This window comes from Erpetoichthys calabaricus, chromosome 8 (genome assembly GCF_900747795.2).
Source record: "Erpetoichthys calabaricus chromosome 8, fErpCal1.3, whole genome shotgun sequence".
Lineage (NCBI taxonomy): Eukaryota > Metazoa > Chordata > Cladistia > Polypteriformes > Polypteridae > Erpetoichthys > Erpetoichthys calabaricus.
The window spans coordinates 92,388,706-92,409,684 of NC_041401.2; the positions used below are offsets into that span (position 1 = coordinate 92,388,706).

At 38.6% G+C, this 20,979-nt stretch overlaps 1 protein-coding gene across 1 annotated transcript in view; it reads right to left on the reverse strand.

Annotated features, from left to right (window-relative positions):
• nf1a (neurofibromin 1a) overlaps positions 1–20,979 on the reverse strand; it is a 456,100-nt gene that overhangs the window by 360,826 nt on the left and 74,295 nt on the right. Inside the window, 1 exon segment of the mRNA XM_051931227.1 lies at positions 619–702. Within this exon segment, the coding sequence (XP_051787187.1) occupies positions 619–702 (84 nt within the window).

Sequence of the window (20,979 nt, forward strand, 5' to 3'; positions counted from 1 at the left end):
AAATTAATACATTAGGGATGGTGTTTTCAAGGCTAGAAGATCAAGTTAGTATAGTATACAGGAAATTAATTGAAAGCAGATGCTTTAGAAATTCATAAATTGAAACAAAGCAATTACAATTGCTGAAAATCTGATGAGTTTAATGTCTTGATGTAAACTTTGATACAGATTGTGCTTTATATACAGACCTAGGAAGACAGAATTGTGCTTTACATATAGATCTAGGAAGAGAGTTATAGAGGAAGAATCAGGTTTATATAGTAATATATGCATGCTTTGAGTAACAGGTTTATATAAGCAGATTTGCCATTCTTTAAGAAACAAAGAAAAAGAAGCAAACTCTTTAATCTTCCTTGTGGTTACTCTGAAAATGTAAACTCATATAAATTTGCTGCTGCAAATATTAAAATTTGTGGTTTTCTGTATGTCTGAATCAAAAGCATTTTCCTATGTTATCTAGTATAAAACAGGTAACTCAACATTCTGGATAACATCAAGACTGCTATAATTGATAAATTGATAAATTACACCAATACATTATCAGTTAAGATTATTACAGTTAAGGAAAATGTATCAGAAATACCTCATCAAACATAAACCACGAAAAAAGCAGCTTACCCCAGCAAGACATTTATCCAATGTGTCTAATATGATAAGCTGAGATAAGTATAAGTTCTTCTCAGCAGCTTCCCCAAATATTCGCTGTAAGACAAAAAGTTAAAAATGTCTTAAAACAATGTAAAATATATAGGTAAACAAAAAGAAAACTGAATTAGAATAAAACAAGAAAAGACAGAAGATGAATAAGTAGAACAGAGATACAAATTAACATGTCCTATCACAACTTTCACATTTACAGATGCCTCACAGCTTTAAAGCCTCACTGAAACACCTTTGGCAGCAACTTAGTACATGAAAGTTTAGCCTAATGTTGCTAGGGTAGGTTCTCCCTGTAATGAAAGAAAATGGATAGATGGATTTCTTTCATTTTGTTATTCCTTTTTTAATTATTACTTTGTTGATTCTTCTATATTGCTGTTAAATACAACTAATGACTAGGGATGCACCGATACCGAAACGGGTATCTGGTATCGGCCTCGATACCACATTTTCTAAAGTACTCGTACTCGTTAAAAGTCCCCCGATACCGGGGACCGATACCACGGTCTGAGAAATGTCTATGTTTGAGCGGCGTGTAAGGGGTTAATCACAGGCACCGAGTGCCCGCCCCCAGGCCCCGGCTGCAGCTCAGAGCGGGGAGAAGGCGAGGCGAGACATGTCAGCCGTGTGGAACTATTTCAAAGTGAATGAAGACGACAAAACAAATTGTGCTCAGCGAAATTGTCCAGAGGAGGCTCAAAAGGTACCACATTTAACACAAGTAATTTAATCAAGCACCTAAAATCCCAACACGACAACGAGTACAAAGAGTTTACCCACGCTTCTAAACCAACACAACCCACGCTGCAGCAAACTCTTGCAAGACGAGAGAAAATGTCCAGAGACAATCCACGTGCTGTGAAAATAACACAGGCAATTATCGAGTACATTGCATTGACTGACCAGTCACTCTCGGAGGTAGAAAATGTGGGATTCCTGCGTCTCCTCCATGTTCTGGAGCCCAGATATGATGTCCCAAGCCGCCGCTACATGACTGACACGGAGCTGCCTAAACTACACGACTCCGTGAAAAAACATATCCACAGCCTACTGCAAGCCTCCTCTGCGTTTAGTTTCACCACGGATATTTGGACAAGCAGTGTTAGCCCCGTGTCGCTAATTAGCCTAACCTCCCAGTGGATAGACAAGAGTTTCTTGTTTTTTTTGTTAAATTATATGACTAAAGCTGTTACCTGTAAATTTAAATCATGTTTTTATTAAGTACTCGGTATCGGCAAGTACTCGGTATCGGCGAGTACTGAAATGCAAGTACTCGTACTCGTTTTACAAAAAAGTGGCATCGGTGCATCCCTACTAATGACATAATTCTTCTTATTTCCACCATCCATATTACTAACCGAGAATGCTAAACCGGATGATGGATGCAGGCACATCCGGCCATGGGCCGTAGCTGCAAAAAGACGTACTGCGCAGGCGCAAAAAGAGTCCGCGAGAGTCGGCTGAGGAGCCGAGAAAGGCGGACAAAAGAGGGCGAGAGAGGCGGATGAGGGGCCGCGAGAGGCGCAGGCGCAAAAAGAGTCCGCGAGAGTCGGAGAAAGGCGGAGAAAAGAGGGCGACAAAGGCGGATGAGGGGCCGCGAGTGGCGGACAAGACCACAGAAAAAAGGAGTGAGCACATACAAAAAGGAGAAATGAGGCGCAAAGTCAAACGCAGGAAAAGCACGAAACACATTGCACACGAAACTAGACCCGAAAAAAAAAAAAAAAAAAAAAAAAGAGGCTCGCGCACAACAGCAAGGCACCCCCCCCCCACTACAGGCACCGGACGGGACACACACCAAGAGGGGGATTCAACAAGCCCATGGAACACAAAAAAAAGAACACAAAACCACCCCACAGACCCTACAAGCGAGGGACGGGACACACACAAAGAGGGGGATTCAACAAGACACAGGAACACAAAAAGAAAGAAGACGCTCGCGCGACAACAATCCTCAACAATCCCCCCCCACCCACATCCATAAGAAGTCACACCCAAAGCCACATATTCTAAAGTGAACGTCAGCACCTTCACACTAGACAGCATAGGTGTCAGCATTGGTGGATCTCCTTACAATAAAGCACTATTAACCGTTCAACTGCAGAAAAGGAAACATATTAACAGTGACTGCGACCCTCCTTATTACTTATCCATATTTCGGATGCTGAGAAAGAAACAAGTCATGAATACATGGTCACGGGTACAAAACGAAAAGGAAAGGATAACAGGAACAAACACACGAACACGAAAGAAACAACAAAATAGACGGCTATGCAGCATAGGTGGATCTCATTACAATAAGGCACTATTAACCGTTCAACCGCAGAAAAGTCTACATATTAACAGTGAGTGCAATACTCCTTATTACTTATCCATATTTCTAAAAGAAAAAATGTCTCGACTCCAAAAACGCAAAGCTCAACTAAAGCTTCTAACTAACGATGTACCTAAAAGTAAAAACTTTATGAACTGCGTTAGATCCTACAATAGTTCATTTGCTTTTAGTAAATATCAGGCCACCAAAAGGCAATGGCCCATACTGCTTTCCCATATGTGCACAAATACTGCATCGCATTGGAACAGTGCACCCTGAAACAAATCAACAACGCAAATATGCACAAATCTACATCCTGGATCCACATGACGCAAACTATCAATCAAAGTGCTGCATCGCAACAGGCACGGATTCAAAACGAAACACCTCCCGTCTCAGACATACGTTAACGGGAGCGAAGGCTACAACGGGCGTCTCACACAGCACAGGCAAATCGATTACAGCTCCAAAACAACACGTCCCAAATACTACATATGCAACAACGCGCCTCTCAAACGGCACAAGCAAAACATACACCGGGAAAATTCATTCGGATTAATGAATGTCATTTGCAATCATTGTCATTCAGTTCACTTCCCTGAAGAAACAACTGGCAATACAAGTAATACATTTAGACATTGTTGTCAAAAGGGTCAAATTAGACTGCCTTCTTTACATTCATATACTGAATATCTACAGAAGATTCTAACTGACGATGTACCTGAAAGTGAAATCTTTATCAACTGCATTAGATCCTACAAATCGGTATCCACTATGAACATTAACGGTGGCACTGCACGTGACATCCGTCTTCAAAAAATGTTGTTTATTGATGAACTAGCAAAATACCCGCGCTTCGCAGCGGAGAAGTACTGTGTTAAAGAGGTTATGTAAACATATATATACATAAACATACTGTATATACATAAATATATACATATACACATCCACATATATATACATATATCAACATATATATACACATACATATATATATATATATATATATATATACACACACACGCAGACACATATACATATACATATTTGTATATCTACATATATATACACATATATACATATATATACATATTTGTATATCTACATATATATAAACATATATATACATATTTGTATATGTACATACATACACATATATCTATCTATCTATCTATCTATCTATCTATCTATATATATATATATATATATATATATATATATATATACACACACATATATATATACACATACATATATATATATATATATATATATATATATATATATATATATATATATATATATATATATATATATATATATATATATATATATATATAGCTGATTACCCAGTGGATTCGCTGACTGAGTGCAAGAGAAAAAAATAAAATGTATGTATAAAATAAGTTTAATTGCCAAATTTATTTTTCCACAAATAAAGAGCACTTACAATAACATAGAAATCAATATAAACAACATTAACATCATTATCATTTGAGAATATGAAGTAATATATAAGAAGCACATTGCATATAAATATAAATTATTAAACAGTAAAATGTTCTTCTATAAAACACTACTGTGGCTATTCGTTTGTCTGTCCAGGATTTTAAATGAGCTGTAGCTCGCAAACCGTTTCACCTATTGACTTGAAATTTGGTACACAGATACTACGTCACGTCTACTATTCGCTTTCCCACACATATGAATACATATATATATATATATATATATATATATATATATATATATATATATATATATATATACACATACATATACACACACATACACATATATACATATACATACATAGTGCGTTGCAACACGGGCTGCGATTGTTACATGGGAGGGAGAGGACAAATCACAGCTTCCCGCTTTCTAATCGGGCTTGTGATTGCTGCTTTGACGGATGCCCAGATCCCACAGTATTTCCCCTTAGGAGAGGCGTTAGGCAAGTGTAATTGAATAGCGGTGCTGCAAGTTATTACTCTTTTTATCTTTATTTTATTTTATTGTAGAATCAACTCACAGCTGCGCGCACCAGTGCGTGCGTGGCGGATGCGTACGGCTGACGTTTTCATTGTCTACCACCTTCGCTAATCATTCTTGAGGCAGATTGAAGAGTTAAGTGCCAGCTTAACTGAAAAATTAAAGAAAACATACTAAGTTTTAAAAAAAAATCAGTTTTAACGGGTAAAGATGCCGACGAAAGAAGAGAAGCAGCGGGACGCTAGGGTCAAGAGCTGCTCATTAAGCAGCAAGCTCATCAACCTCTGAGCAAACGAATGGTAAACGTACAGAGAAAGAGGATAAATACTATGAATGGTCATGTCAAGTGTATTCACTCCACGTTATCGTGCAGTGCGCTGTTACTGGTATTTTGATAAAAGAATCTGAATAACATATAAGAAGCGTATAAATTATTAAACAGTAAAACATTAACATTTAAGAAGTAAAGATACATTGAGTACTACTGTAGTGCTTTCGGGTATAGTACATTTTTTGTTTGCCCATTACATGCATAAATGTATACATTTTTTGGTGTACCTACCCAAGAACACGCGACATGACCCGGCAGTTAAAAATGTATCGCTCCAGCAATTTTAACTCTGTTACAAAGTCATCTAATATGGTATTGCAAACGGCAGCGGGAGCGTTTCTATAAACTCAATTTAAACTTACTGTTTACACCGTGCTTTGAAGATGCATAGTATGCGACACGTGTTTCGCCGTAATTGTGGGCTCATCAGGAGTACACAGTCACTGCACTCCCTTACGGGAATCGATCCTCGGACGTAGAGGCGAAGCCCCTAACGTTGTGCCACGGCGTGAGGTTCGTTCATTTGACAGCATATAGATCGGGGTAATTACATTGCAGGCATTCGTAGTCTGATTCACAATCTGATTGTATGGGTGGTTACCTACCAGGTAACGCTTGTGGTTGGTGAGCAAGTCGGCTAACTTCTGTCACGGTGCCCTCTTTCAGTTGCGAGAAGCAGATCATACAATGGTTGAAATAGTTTAATATATATAGCAAAATCACCGCGCTTCGCAGGGGCGAATATGGTATTGCAAACGGCAGCGTTTCTATAAACTTAAAGTTACGGTTTATACCGTGCCTTGTTTCATATTCTTTTCCTACCTTATCAATTGTGTAATGTGTTTTTTGAACAGGTTTGATTCATGGAAGAGATCACTCCTGCTGCGTTCAGTCACTTCACATGAGCCACTGTCTTGTGTGATGTTGCGATGTCCACGGGTTTATTTAATGTTAGCTAAGACCCGGCAGTTAAAAGTTTCTCGCTACAGCAATTTTAACTCTGTTACAAAGTGATGCAAACTCTCGTTTATACCTCGTGTCTTCTCATTAAACTTGTATCTCGCGAATATGGCATTGCAAACGGCAGCGGGAGCGTTTCTATAAAGTTAAAGTTACGGTTTACACCGTGCTTTTTTATACCTCGTGTCTTCTCATTAAACTTGTATCTCGCGAATATGGTATTGCAAACGGCAGCGGGAGCGGTTCTATAAAGTTAATTTAGACTTACGGTTTACACCGTGCTTTTTTATACCTCGTGTCTTATGAAGATGCTTGTATGCGTCACTCACTCGCTTCTTATTGTTTCGCTGCCTTGTCAATTGTGTAATGAATGTTTTCTTCTGTGCTCTTTGGGGCTCCTCCTTCTTTTCTACGTACTGAGTTCACAGTCAGTTCACGTGATTACGTGGGAGGCGTGATGACGCGACACGCAACTCAGTCTCCTACGGCCATCTTGCTGCCTACCATTACAGTATATGGACAAAAAAGAGGTTCCAGTTATGACCATTACGCGTATAATTTTGAAATGAAAACTGCCTAACTTTTGTAAGTAAGCTGTAAGGAATGAGCCTGCCAAATTTCAGCCTTCCACCTACACGGGAAGTTGGAGAATTAGTGATGAGTGAGTCAGTGAGTCAGTCAGTCAGTCAGTGAGGGCTTTGCCTTTTATTATTATAGATGTACAATGGCATGAAGTCACTTACTCAACACCATTCATAAACTTCTACAAACGTTTATGAATAATAATATTCGATTTGGAGGAAAGGTACTTTTATTAGGAGGAGATTTTAAACAGTGATTAGCTATTCTTCCAGATGCCATGCACTCAGCTATTGTTCAGTGCACCTTAAAATACGCAGACAATTGGCATTGCTTTCAAAAGATACAGTTAGTAAAAGAGATACGATGTCCAGAACCAGATCATAACAATTGCTTATTACAACTGAGAGATGGTACACTCACCAATACAGATGGACTTCACCCACATATTATTACAATTCCTCAAGCCTTTATCTGCGACGACTTAGTTACAGAGAGATTTGGAACAGCAATCTCATTAGACCAAATGCCCGTTTTAACACAACGCACTATATTATGTCCAAAAAATATTAATGTGGAAAACATAAATACCCAAGTCATTCCATTACTTCCTGGAGAGACACAACTCTTTCTAAGCTCTGACAAAGTTGACTCTGATCACGATAATGACCATCTTCATTGACCTTACAAGTTCTGACTTGGAATTACCTTTTACACTTAAACGGCGTGTACAAAGAAATTTTCCAATAAACCTTTACACTGTGCCACACACTTTATTGTTTGCTTTCTATTTGCATCATCTACACCGTCACACTATTCTATATCTCATTCATACATCACGCTCTTTGTCATTCCCAACACCAGGGGTTGGCGAGCGAAGCGAGCAGGGGGCGGAGCCCCCTAGTTTTAATTCTAACCAACAGAGAAGTCCAAAGACCAGGGCTATTCAATTAAAAAATTCAGCTGGGCCAGATTTTCATTCCAAGAAATTTTTACTGGGCCAGACATTTTCAACAGTCAGTAAGCAGCAGGTAATTAACAAATGAATGTATTGAAAAACAAGAAATGTTTATTCATTGTTTCCCTTTTAAATTTGGTCACATCTGAAACATGCACATCAAAAAATGAATAAAAAAAACAATAAAAAGCTATAATTTAGCAGAATCTCCAATACTTTTTACTTTTTCCACTTTTGAAATAAAAAATAAAATCTGGTCATATCTGACCTAGGCACATCTCAAAGTACATAAAATCAAAAAAGTATGTGGTATTAGCAATAATATTTGTTTCCCTTTTGAAAAAAAATAAATATTTTGGTCATATATGACCCAAGCACATCACAACGTGCATTTAACAGAACAAAAAAGAATTATCAATGCTATCAAAGCTATCAGTACACAAACCCATAACAAGTGATAACAGTAACTAACACACACACAAATATAATGCCAACTGCACACTGAGGGTACATAGGTTCATTTTAAATTACCATATTACCACATTTGTGATTAGCTGTTCCTTTTCTGTAAACAAAAAGGTGACGGTATGTGTATGTTACATTTGGATCAAGTTTGAGGTACTGTGAAGGTATAGAGAGGCCAAAAGCCCTAGTGCTACATGCTTTGTTTATTTGGTGAAAATACATGAAGTTTAATATTTGAAACTGACAAATCATCAAGTATAATAATACAGTGATCCCTCGCTATATCGCGCTTCGCCTTTCGCGGCTTCACTCCATTGCGGATTTTATATGTAAGCATATTTAAATATATATCGCAGATTTTTTGCTGGTTCGCGGATTTCTGCAGACAATGGGTCTTTTAATTTCTGGTTCATGCTTCCTCAGTTGGTTTGCCCAGTTGATTTCATACAAGGGACGCTATTGGCAGATGGCTGAGAAGCTAGATTGCTTACTTTTCTCTCTCTCTTGCGCTGACTTTCTCTGATCCTGACGTATGGGGATTGAGCAGGGGGGCTGTTCACACACCTAGACGATACGGACGCTCGTCTAAAAATGCTGAAAGATTATCTTCACGTTGCTATCTTTTGTGCAGCTGCTTCCTGAAACGACATGCTGCACGGTGGTTCGCATACTTAAAAGCTCGAAGGGCACGTATTGATTTTTGACTGAAAAACAAACTCTGTCTCTCTCTATCTCTATCTCTCTCTCTCTCTCTCTTTCTCTCCCTGCTCCTGACGGAGGGGGTGTGAGCTGCCGCCTTCAACAGCTTTGTGCCGCGGTGCTTCGCATACTTAAAAGCCAAACAGCCCTATTGATTTGTTTGCTGGAGATTGTTTTCTCTATCTATGTGACATTCTGTGCTCCTGACACGCACTCCTTTGAAGAGGAAGATATGTTTGCATTCTTTTAATTGTGAGATGGAACTGTCATCTCTGTCTTGTCATGGAGCACAGTTTAAACTTTTGAAAAAGAGAAAAATGTTTGTTTGCAGTGTTTGAATAACGTTCCTGTCTCTCTACAACCTCCTGTGTTTCTGCGCAAATCTGTGACCCAAGCATGACATCATAAAAATAACCATATAAACATATGGTTTCTACTTCGCGGATTTTCTTATTTCGCGGGTGGCTCTGGAACGCAACCCCCGCGATGGAGGAGGGATTACTGTAATATTTTTTTACCTTCATACAGCACTTTACTCACTACTCTAAGAGCTTTGCAAACTCCATGCAGGGAGGACCCAGGATGCATACCTATGATGTCCTAATTACACCACTGCACAGGTGTACTCTGAATATTACTAGCAGGTTGATAACAAGCTGTACATTCTAAAAAAAGTGATTATGTAGTCCCACAAAGCAGTCAGTGCTTAACTCTTTGAGGCGGGTGTTGACTTATAACAACATATAGTAGTGTCATGATGCAGCTGCCGGCCACTACACAAATGCATTCAGCACTACCATCAGCTGATGCTGGTACATCTCTTTCTGATCTCAAGATCACTTGCATCAAAATCAGAGTGTGATAAGTCAGAGTCCGATTCAGCAATAATGCACAAAACGTTGTCTACAGAGTATTTTGCTTTGCGCATTTGTCTTGCTCTCTCGCCAGATACACCTTTAGCTCCGGCAGCTGACAGCCGTGTGAAGACAACTCCAGGCGGTTGGATGCCTATGTGAAAACAGCTCCAGCGTCCAGCAGTTGCTCAGCCAAAATTATGAACTTTTTGCATGCTTTCATCGAATACAGTCTTTCTAATTTGTTCTTTGCTTTGAGTGTCAATGGCCAATCATCGTCCTTGTAACTGTCATGAATCCATAGGATCGAAGCATGTGAGTGGAGGCCAACCAATCATATGAAGAGAAGTGTGGAGACTGCATGTCAGTAACGGAGTACATTGGAGTACAATTAGATCCATTTGCGAAAACCCACGTTTGCACACACTTGATGAAAATGAAATACAACTAAGACTGAGCACACAACTGATTATACAATCATTTAATATGTCAAGTCAAGTCAACTTTATTTATAAAGCACTTTACATACAACAGCCGCTGACCATGCCCCAACCAGCTGTCGCAGCCTATGAACTTTCACCAAAACTAACTAAATAAATAAATACTGTATCATAGACTACTACCATCACTTCCAGACACACAACAACATGCTGCATTGTGGGGTAAATGTTGCTAGGCTACGCGAAGTTTGCATTCATGTTCTGTACTACTGTAGGAATTTCTGAATGCTCGCAAAATGTGTTTTTCTCTGCGTTTCTGGCGGGACCACTGGGCTACTCACAGGTTGCTCAATTGGAATAGGCCGTTCATACACCTAAAGTGACTGTTTTCTTTTCTTCACAGAAATCGTCATACCTAAAGAATGCTCATCTTAATTATTGTAAAAACGAAGTCTATAATAAGTATAACGACAAGCCAATTTTCCAAAAATAGGCTGAACTCCACATTTAATAAAACACTGAAATTGTCTGCACTGAAATCTGAAGGAAAGATTCCCTAGAATATCAATAGGCAGGGAATCCCAACTGTTTAAGGTAACTAAATATTCTTACAGGGGCCGTTAACACAGTAAAGCAGGAGTGACTCGGAAACACACCAACAATTACATAAGTATTGACCCATGGCTTAATTTTGTTTCTCCGTCCATTAAGTACTGTGTACTTTTAGCTGAATTTTACCTAATTTCTCATAGAACAAAAAAAGACCCTTTCTTTTGTTTTGAAAGTTCTGTTTCCTGAAATATTTTTCATGATTATGATAGACTGCTTCAAGCTAAAGACAAATATAATTTCAGACTGACTGTATTTAGCATGTTGAATTGTTTAATGATATTGACACGTTACACTACTTGAGCCAAAAATTGTTTTGCTGCGGATACTCAGCATCTGAAGCTTCTCACTTCACTGTCCAACAATATTCGGCCAGCATTAATGAATTCCACTGACACTGCTATTACATCATTATAATGCCCTAATGAAACATTTCACTGCACCAAGATATGCAGAGAAAAAGTCCAATTGTGCATAAAGTAAATCTTTAGCAACATGTTGCACTTTATGGTTTTGCAAACTTTAACAACATTGTCACCTAGCTGGATGTAATTTGGTGCTCTGTACTTGCCAGGAAACTTTTCAATAACACCCTTGATTGCCTTCAATGTGATTTCCTCTGGCCCCATTAACAGATCTTTGAACCGCTTGTCATTGATGACATGTCTGATTTGTGGACCAAAAAAAACAGTGCAGTAAACTTCCTGTAATGTAACCAAAGAGCACTAAGTCCAGGCTTGTTTTACCAGAGATGGAGAGATGACCACAATATTAGTTAGTCTTTATGGTAAAGAAAGTGGAGTAATAAATTGAGAAAAGGGAATCAGAGAAGTCATCCTATGCAAGTAGACAAACGTCAGGAAAACAGTATGTTTCCATTCAAATGTTTGTGCATCTCTGTTGTGCTCTTGTGCTATCCGAGGTCAGATCTACACAATTTGCAACTCACAACTTTTTTTTCCCGCATTCGGAGTGAAGTGCTCCCAAACTTTTGGGTTGCACTGTCTTTTCTGGCACTTGCTTACCATCTCCCTTTTTTCGAATGCGTTCACAACTGAATGAAGTAGTGACGCAATTGCTCGGCACAACGTACTCAGCCTAATGATGTAATCAACTAATCAATGAAAGTGATTGTTGCCAACATTTTTAATAAATGACTATTATCGATTATGAAGATTAGTTGTTGCAGCCCTGGCATGTATATTTACATTTAAGCAGTGTTTAATTTCCAATATCAATTAATTGATTGTGCGAGTTTGTATGTATGTTTTTTTGTTACAGAAATGATGAAAACTACTTTTTTTTTAATTGAACTTTATTTCAGATTAGGGTAAATTACAGAAAAAACAATTTGACAGCTTGTAATTATAAGAAACATTTATTTTCTTTTATGCCATATGTATTATGAATAAATATTTTTGTATATATTTTATTAAATTATGTAAATAAATTTTATTTATCTTAGTATTTTATGGTCTCTGAACAATAAGCCTAAAGAGTTTAATTTTGTTAATAAAAATAAACAGTTAACACCTGTAGTTTAGAGTTTAACTATAAAAGTACCACAGTCAGCAATTCAGTATAGGACTTAAGGCTTTGATGTGTCTGGTTATGCAGGAGCTTAGTGTAAAAACTTTTTTAAAGCAATAAAGAAAACAAAATGTGATTCGGATGATCCAGTAACATGAAACTGGTCATATGTATCGGCCCTAAAAAGAAAACCTGATCAGCTCATCCCTAAAATCATTAATTTTGACATCAGTATTTGTGGAAAAAGTCTCAAATATCAAAATCCCTCATCTTTCTCGTTCATCAATAAATTTTTCATTAGCCCAAGTTTTATATGAGGAGTGGAGGAGGAGGAATATTTTTGTTGGGTCAACAAATGGTTTATGTGGCACACTTTTCTACCCTGGAACCAAATGCTTGAGGAGCCACCAGTTATTTTTATTGTAATGAGACTCTTTAGCACAGCTGTTCCAACTGCAAATGGAACAACAGTAGTTCTTATGTTCAAACTGCATTCCTAGAAGCACTTTCACTACTTTTAGATTACTGCAGATGTTCCAGTTGTAGTTGATGTATTCTATATGTATACTTTTTAACATGAGAGAACATCATAAAAACACAACTGCTGTAAAACAGTATGTGATAGGAAAATTTAAAGGATGTTTTTGTGATCAGCAAGCCAAAATACATCAAATATACCCAGTAGTATTCAAGAAGCAGTCTTTGTTCTCCAGTGTTTAAAATTCCACAGTGATTCACAAAAACATTGAAGGTGGGGTTTCTCTGCCATATCCTGAAATATACCACTGAGCTTATATGCTCCATCCTGCCCTTCAGTGGATGCCATCCCCAGACACCTAACCTCATGGTTGTATCTAGAATTTAATAGCATAATCGTATAATAACTTCCAACTGTATACTCTCCTGCTGTTAAGAGGAAGTCATAAAACTAAAATTTGGGTCCTCTATTTACAAACACTCTATAAATATGCTGAAAAGTGGAAAGGAAGCTTGATCATTGCCCAGTATGGCATAAATTTACCCTTTTTTCATAATTCGGTCCTACACATTGAAGGTAATCTCACTACTGGGCTCGTAGGATATGCATACAATGAGTGATATATTTGAAGATTTTGGCTTTCAGATATGTTCGCCTGCCTATCCCTTCTTCTTCTATTATCAACATAAATGTGTTTAAAAAAAATACCAATCCCATCCCTTCTTCCTTCTCACCCTCTGTGTAAATTCTTGTTTTTTCTTTTACCTGGGCCAAAAAGCAGTTTTGAATTTATATACAATACTATGTCAGGCAACTTATTACTAGTATTGATCAGTGAATTTTCCAAATCATTTCATGGAGCAAATATGCCATGTTCACCAATGAACTTGTTCACCCAAAATGTTCCTGGAAATTCTCTGTGTGGCCAGCTTTTTCCCCATTACCCCATGATGCTTAGTGAGGCCAGCGTGACATCATAGACCTGTAGCAGCCATGCTGGATGGGGATGACACTCTGCACCAAACCTGGATTTCCACCGCACGTGCATTATTAAAAAAAAAAAATATTACCATTTATGGGATACATTAACTGACCATAAGGAAGGCATTTCCCACAAGGTGAAGAAAAATTTAAAAGCTTGTGTTTTTATAAGTGTGCCTCCTGCGCCTGTCTGCTACGAACTCTACATTTGAGACAATGCTTAATTAGTCACACTAATAGTGTTCAAAACAAACCTTAAGGGACCTCTAAGGTCGAAAAAACAGAGACCCTTCAGAAATAAGAGCAAAAGAGATTCTTACAATTTACAAAGCATTTCTATCTTCTTGATGGAAAAAAAGGTGCAAAGCATCTGCACAGATAGATCGAAAATAAAAAAAAACTTCCCATCTAAAATAAGTCAGTTCCAAACCACTGAAGACGGGAAGTCTGTGAATTTTTTTTTTTTTTTTTAAACTTATTTAAACTAATTTGTGGCCTTATGTGGCATTTTGATTGTGGTTATCACTCATCTACATCTTTTGTAGTAAGAGGCAACCTGGCGCAGTGGTTAGCACTAATGCCTCACAATTCAGATCACATTTTTGGCCACAATAACCAGTCCAGCATAATCAGCAAATGCTTCTCTAGCCCCCACGGACATTTAAAAGACCACAGCACCATTATAATCCATTCAACACTAGTTCATTTCCTACTTTGTCTTGAGTTCAATGCATTTTGATTAGTTTAGCAAAGTTCCCAAGCATTTCCGTGATTTTACCAAACACACAGCTAAGCAAACTCTGCAGTGTTCACTCATCACTACTCATTACCGATTAAGTCATATTTATTTTTTCACAATCATTCTGAAAAGTCTGTTTGAGTGTGAGATCCCTCTCTCTGGGTAGCTCAGGCAATGTCAGGGTGTACTCACACTGGGCAAGTTTGTTCCGTACTGTGCCCGAGAACTATTGTCCCCCCTCCCTACTCCCCTGCTGGCCTGAACTCACACTGCCCTTTACACACACCTTCGTCCTCACCATGCAACTTCATTTAAAGCCAAATTAAGATCCAAACATAGACATCATGCATATCAAAATGATTTTCCTTATTTTGTGTTTTTTATGGAGTTTATGGAGTTTTTATGGAGTTCCTCGGTAGGACAGGGTAACACTCTAGCCTCTTACAGATTTATTGAGTAAACACTACAGTGTTTCACTGTTAATCGTGCTGCACGTACAAGAAGACTTTTACAGAGACAAATGACATTAAGGGAGGAATTTGAAGCATTTCTTGCCAACTGCAATTCACATTCACCTGTTAAGGTGAGAACGAAAAGCCTGTTTTTAACTCATATGGTATTAAAATAAATGACATTGCATCATTGATGTCATCTCTGTGCTCCATGCTCAGGCACTTTTAGTGATCACACTGTTCCCGAATCCTACTGAACCATGTCTGGGCCCACCTCTTCCAAGCAGGCCATGGTGCTGTACAGTTGGCCTGGCAAAGAGTGATCAAACCATTCAAGGGGGGGGGGTGGTTTGGGGGTTACATGTATTCAAATCTGCGTGGGCAGGGAACAAATTGCTGGTGTGAGTACACCCTCAACTCATTACATAAGTAGTGGCAAAAGTAGAAATAGATATCATATATAGATAAGTAACAAAATGTTCAAATGCTGCTACTTGCTTTGTCTTTAGTCATTTACCAAACTGCAAAGGATATTCTTAACATAGACATCAACTGTTCAAAAGAAATATGTTAAACATATGTGGCGAGTTTCATGAGTTTAGCAATGTGGGTAAGGGATTTGGGAAATTGAAGAGGAATGGTGTACTTTTCTTTAAATTAACTTTCACACATGCAAAAACATATCAGTGTATAACACCAACTGGTTATATGGGCCTTCTGGGGCATGTAGTATGGATCACATTGTCAGCTTCATAAAAAATTATGCACATGATATTGCCTGAACTGGTTTGGACCTTGGCTTTCCTTGGTATTTGAGAATTAAATGATTCCTTTCTTTAAACGTTTATTTGACCACTCTGTCAAAGTGAAGTTTTATCTTCTGTTATAACAAACTTCATGCATTTCATCAAATGTGGTTGATTTCAGGAATCAACATTCTAGGCACCCAGCATACAGACATCATGTTTAATTATTCATGAAGGATGAATTCAACTGATCATAGCTAACCTCTATAGCAGGGGTCACCAACCTTTTCGAAACTGAGAGCTACTTCAAGAGTACAGAGTAATACGAATGGCTAGTTGTTTGACACAAACTTCCTGAATAACAAAGTTGCACAGGTCACCTTTAAAGATAATAATAATAACAACAATAATAATGAATACTAGCCGACGCCCACCGTAGCATGCAGTGGTGAAAGAATAGGAATGGAAAACGGTGAGAAAGGAATTCAGAAATCAAGAAGAAATAAATACTTCTTGAAAGACGCAGTGTGCATGTAGAATTTCCGGCCAAGTAGGATTACATGTGAAAGTGATAAATAAATCAGGCTTTCTGAATTTTCATACTATGGCCATGACATCCTGATAGTTTTGTTGCATGTATCTTGGACTTCCTGGAAATGTGGATGGTAATATGATCATTTTGCCTACATGTACGTTATTTTCAGCGTTTGCTTGCAGTGCGTCTGAAAGTCCTTTGTATTGTTCCACGCGCAGATCTTGTTGATGTAATCCGAGATAGTTGAGACGCGCGCCCTCTGTTTTAACATACGCATCTACGATGTACTGTTGGAACAGTTTGCCGCTGGAGTGCAAAATACTAAATGTACTCCTCATTGCTAATCTGTACGCGTAAAATTGGCATTGAGTAAGCCTTATTTGCTTGGCGGTTCTTTTATCTGGAACATGTAAATCTTTGTGCCAGCCAATTCTCCATAAGGGAATAAAAGTGGGTAAAATCATAGGATCGCAATTCATATTGAGCATGGAAATCTGTTTACATGAGTTATCTGTGCACCCATGGAAGCAAACGCTAGAGAAGAGTTGTATTCTCGAATGTGTTCACGATAATTTCTAGCTTCTGATGTTTGCTGTGTAAGAAGCTGTTGTAAAGACACAGGTGGCTCCCGCAAAGGTGGTAAAGCTACTTTACCGTTGTGGGAGCACCTCGAGCACTTGTTGGATGTATTACGCTCAGCAGGCCAGTATTGTGCATGACATGGAAGAGGATGAATAGGAATCGAGAAATGCCGTGTCAGCTGTGTGTGGGCGGGACCAGTTTTGAAGTGGAAGCAGAATGAACCAGAAGAGAAATATATATAAGAGATTTATATATCATGTCCCGTTTGTACTCATGCTACCTTTGTGGCATTTATGAACAATTCATGAATTCTGTCCCATCTTTGTACAAATTATCTGTTATGTAAATTTTAAAAACATCAATTCTTTCACATTTTTAAATGAATCCTATCATTCATCCATCCATCAATCCATTATCCAACCTGCTATAGCCTAACTACAGGGTCACGGGCGTCTAATGGAGCCAATTCCAGCCAACACAGGGCGCAAGGCAGGAAACAATATCACATTTGTACTAATCACCAAATCTATAGCATTTTAAACAAATCACAGCTGTTACACTTTTTGAAAAAATTATTTTTCACATTTTTGCACAATATTTGAGTTTAACGTTGCCATGGTGTTTCAGTGAAAACATCTGTTATCTCTTTCTTTGCCTGTAAATGTCTGTTAGTGGGAAGCCTGTCATAGCATGCTGCTCACCAGTGTACTATAATATGGGGTATAATTTGACACTGCATCTCTGAGTGAGTCTTGTAGATGTGCATCAGTAAGGCGTGTTCTGTGTTTGTTTTTGATGAAGTTCATATCCAAAAAGGCTGATTCACAGAGATAGGTTGAACCAAAAAGGCAGGCAACTTTCATAGCTGCTGTGCATACATGTTTGTACCAAAGGCTTGATGCACCCTGATGGGCTTTGAGGAGGACATCATTTTGCAACATTAGGATTTCAATCTCCACTTGTCCAGCATCCAAGCTGAACATTGAACTGCTCTTCTGCCCAGGTTTGTAGGAGCCATGTTTGTAACGGAAGTGTCAAGTGTGGACATCGTCACTGCAAGGCAAAACATTTATTAAATTCAGAAACATCGTTGTTAATTTTTAAAAGGGAACCCGTTAACAACCAGTGCCATTCATTAATAAAATTTTTCTACGGGAATGACTGTTAATACCAGTTAAATATAATTTCATGTACAATTAGAACTGCCTACATAAAATAATTACCATACAGCCAAATGTTTATTCATCTATCATAACTATGTGATCTCGGCTTTCTGTGGTTTCATCAACTACAACATAAATTTTCTTGCCACAAATCTTTCGAAGAACGATGTCCATATGTTGTTTAAAGACGCGGAGCAAATGAGTTTGACGAAGACTGCTCTTATTTTCTGGCAGCATACCTCCTTGTTTTCAATGCTTAATAAAGAAAGGAAGCATCTTTGTCATTTTTTCGAGCGATATGTCTGACTCGCATGACCAGAAACTAGCGTCTTGCATCTGACAATTTTGTTATTTCCTCTATTGTTACCTAAAGGGGAAAACTTTTTGATTTTAATTTCTTCTTGTTCTTTAGATGGGTTTTAGATTTGACGTGGTCATTGCAAGTATCTTTTCATTTCCAGTCTATAGCATGCTGGCAAAACTTGCAGAAAAGTTGTTGTCCAGATTCGTAAAAGTTGCCGGGATATTGCTGTGCCGTCAATTTTGCAGTTAAGCTCGTGTTTCTTAGTTTTTTTCTACGCAGTTAGAGTATCTGATCCTGCTCGCTTCGACATTTCTGTCTTTAACAAGAAAACATAATGGAAACACGTGCACCACCATTTAGAAGCACGACTTGATTTCTATGAAGAATTGCACTTACTTGAAAAACAACAAACTAGAAAATAGTACCTGAATGGTAGAACTAGAGATTATTCAATCGTTTGATTTATTGGGAAGCTTTGTAACAGTCACCATTTCAGTCTCTAAATTCAATTTCCGTTTTTAAATCTAAAATCTAGTTTTTATGCATTAATTCCGTCCGTGTTTTCTGCATCACGGAAATCATAGGGCCCTAAAAATGGCAAGTTTTCTTTCGCTTTTCTGCCATGTTTGTCCATCGTAGCCACATCCATTTGATTGTCTCAGCGAAGAGTGAGATGGAGGTTTCTCTTGCACACGATATTGAACTTTGATCGCAGGCTACCCGGCTACCTCCCCAATCTACATCAATGCAAGTGATATTGATTCAAAAAGAACAGCAACACAATTAAATATCATTTTTAGAGGGAGCTCCATGGTGTCTAGTGCTACTTTTAGAACATGTCCTGTAGGCAACTCACATGGTCGCTGTGGGCACAGTGTTGACTACCTCTGTTCTAGACAATATGGGCTATCTACTTTCTAAGCCACCTGAATGGGTAACAAGAGGTTTATACCAACATTAGACAGCTGTGGTTGTTATTCAGCCCCGATGTTACCCATTTCTTTCATTTACTAGATCACCATTCAATGCAATAGTCTTCTAAGTGTTTTCTAACTTGGCTTTTATTCCACCTCAGTCAGTTGGGCTACTACCAAAACACCACCGGTTTTACACAGTGAAGCAGGAACTACAATCCCTTCACAGTGCCTGCAAGAGGAGAACCATGCAGTCAGGTAAAGGATGAGAGACACTTTAAATAATAAATATATACAGAATCAGATACTAAATAAAGAGGGCATAATGCAAGCTGAAGCAAAAACTGATCTAGATGGCACAAAATGGGCCATTTACAGTTGGATTAATAAATGAATACTCAAATCTTTTACAATTTGCTTTAATCACAGCTTAAAATTTTACCTTTATGGCTATTATTCAACTAAGTAACACTTGTAGATAGTATAGTTATTTGAAACTGCACAGACTTCTGTAAAAGAAACCAGCAGTCTTAATTATTAGATCATGGGGTGCCCCCCTCTTATTAGTAAGAAAGTAACAGATACAGTGCATCTGGAAAGTATTCAGAGCGCATCACTTTTTCCACATTTTATTATGTTACAGCCTTATTCCAAAATGGATTAAATTCATTTTTTTCCAAAGAATTCTACACACAACACCCCATAATGACAACGTGAAAAAAGTTTACTTGAGATTTTTGCAAATTTATTAAAAATAAAAAAACTGAGAAAGTACATGTACATACATGTACATAAGTATTCACAGCCTTTGCCATGAAGCTCAAAATTGAGCTCAGGTGCATCCTGTTTCCCCTGATCATCCTTGAGATGTTTCTGCAGCTTAATTGGAGTCCACCTGTGGTAAATTCAGTTGATTGTACATGATTTGGAAAGGCACACACCTGTCTATATAAGGTCCCACAGTTGACAGTTCATGTCAGAGCACAAACCAAGCATGAAGTCAAAGGAATTGTCTGTAGACCTCCGAGACAGGATTGCCTCGAGGCAGAAATCTGGGGAAGGTTACAGAAAAATTTCTGCTGCTTTTAAGGTCCCAATGAGCACAGTGGCCTCCATCATCCGTAAGCGGAAGAAGTTCGAAACCACCAGGACTCTTCCTAGAGCTGGCCGGCCATCTAAACTGAGCGATCGGGGGAGAAGGGCCTTAGTCAGGGAGGTGACCAAGAACCCGATGGTCACTCTGTCAGAGCTCCAGAGGTCCTCTGTGGAGAGAGGAGAACCTGCCAGAAGGTCAACCATCTCTGCAGCAATCCACCAATCAAGCTTGTATGGTAGAGTGGCCAGACGGAAACCACTCCTTAGTAAAAGGCACATGGCAGCCAGCCTGGAGTTTGCCAAAAGGCACCTGAAGGACTCTCAGACCATGAGAAAGAAAATTCTCTGGTCTGATGAAACAAAGACTGAACTCTTTGGTGTGAATGCCAGGCGTCACGTTTGGAGGAAACCAGGCACCGTTTATCACCAGGCCAATACCATCCGTATAGTGAAGCATGGTGGTGGCAGCATCATGCTGTGGGGATGTTTTTCAGCGGCAGGGACTGGGAGACTAGTCAGGATAAAGGGAAAGATGACTGCAGCAATGTACAGAGACATCCTGGATGAAAACCTGCTCCAGAGCGCTCTTGACCTCAGAT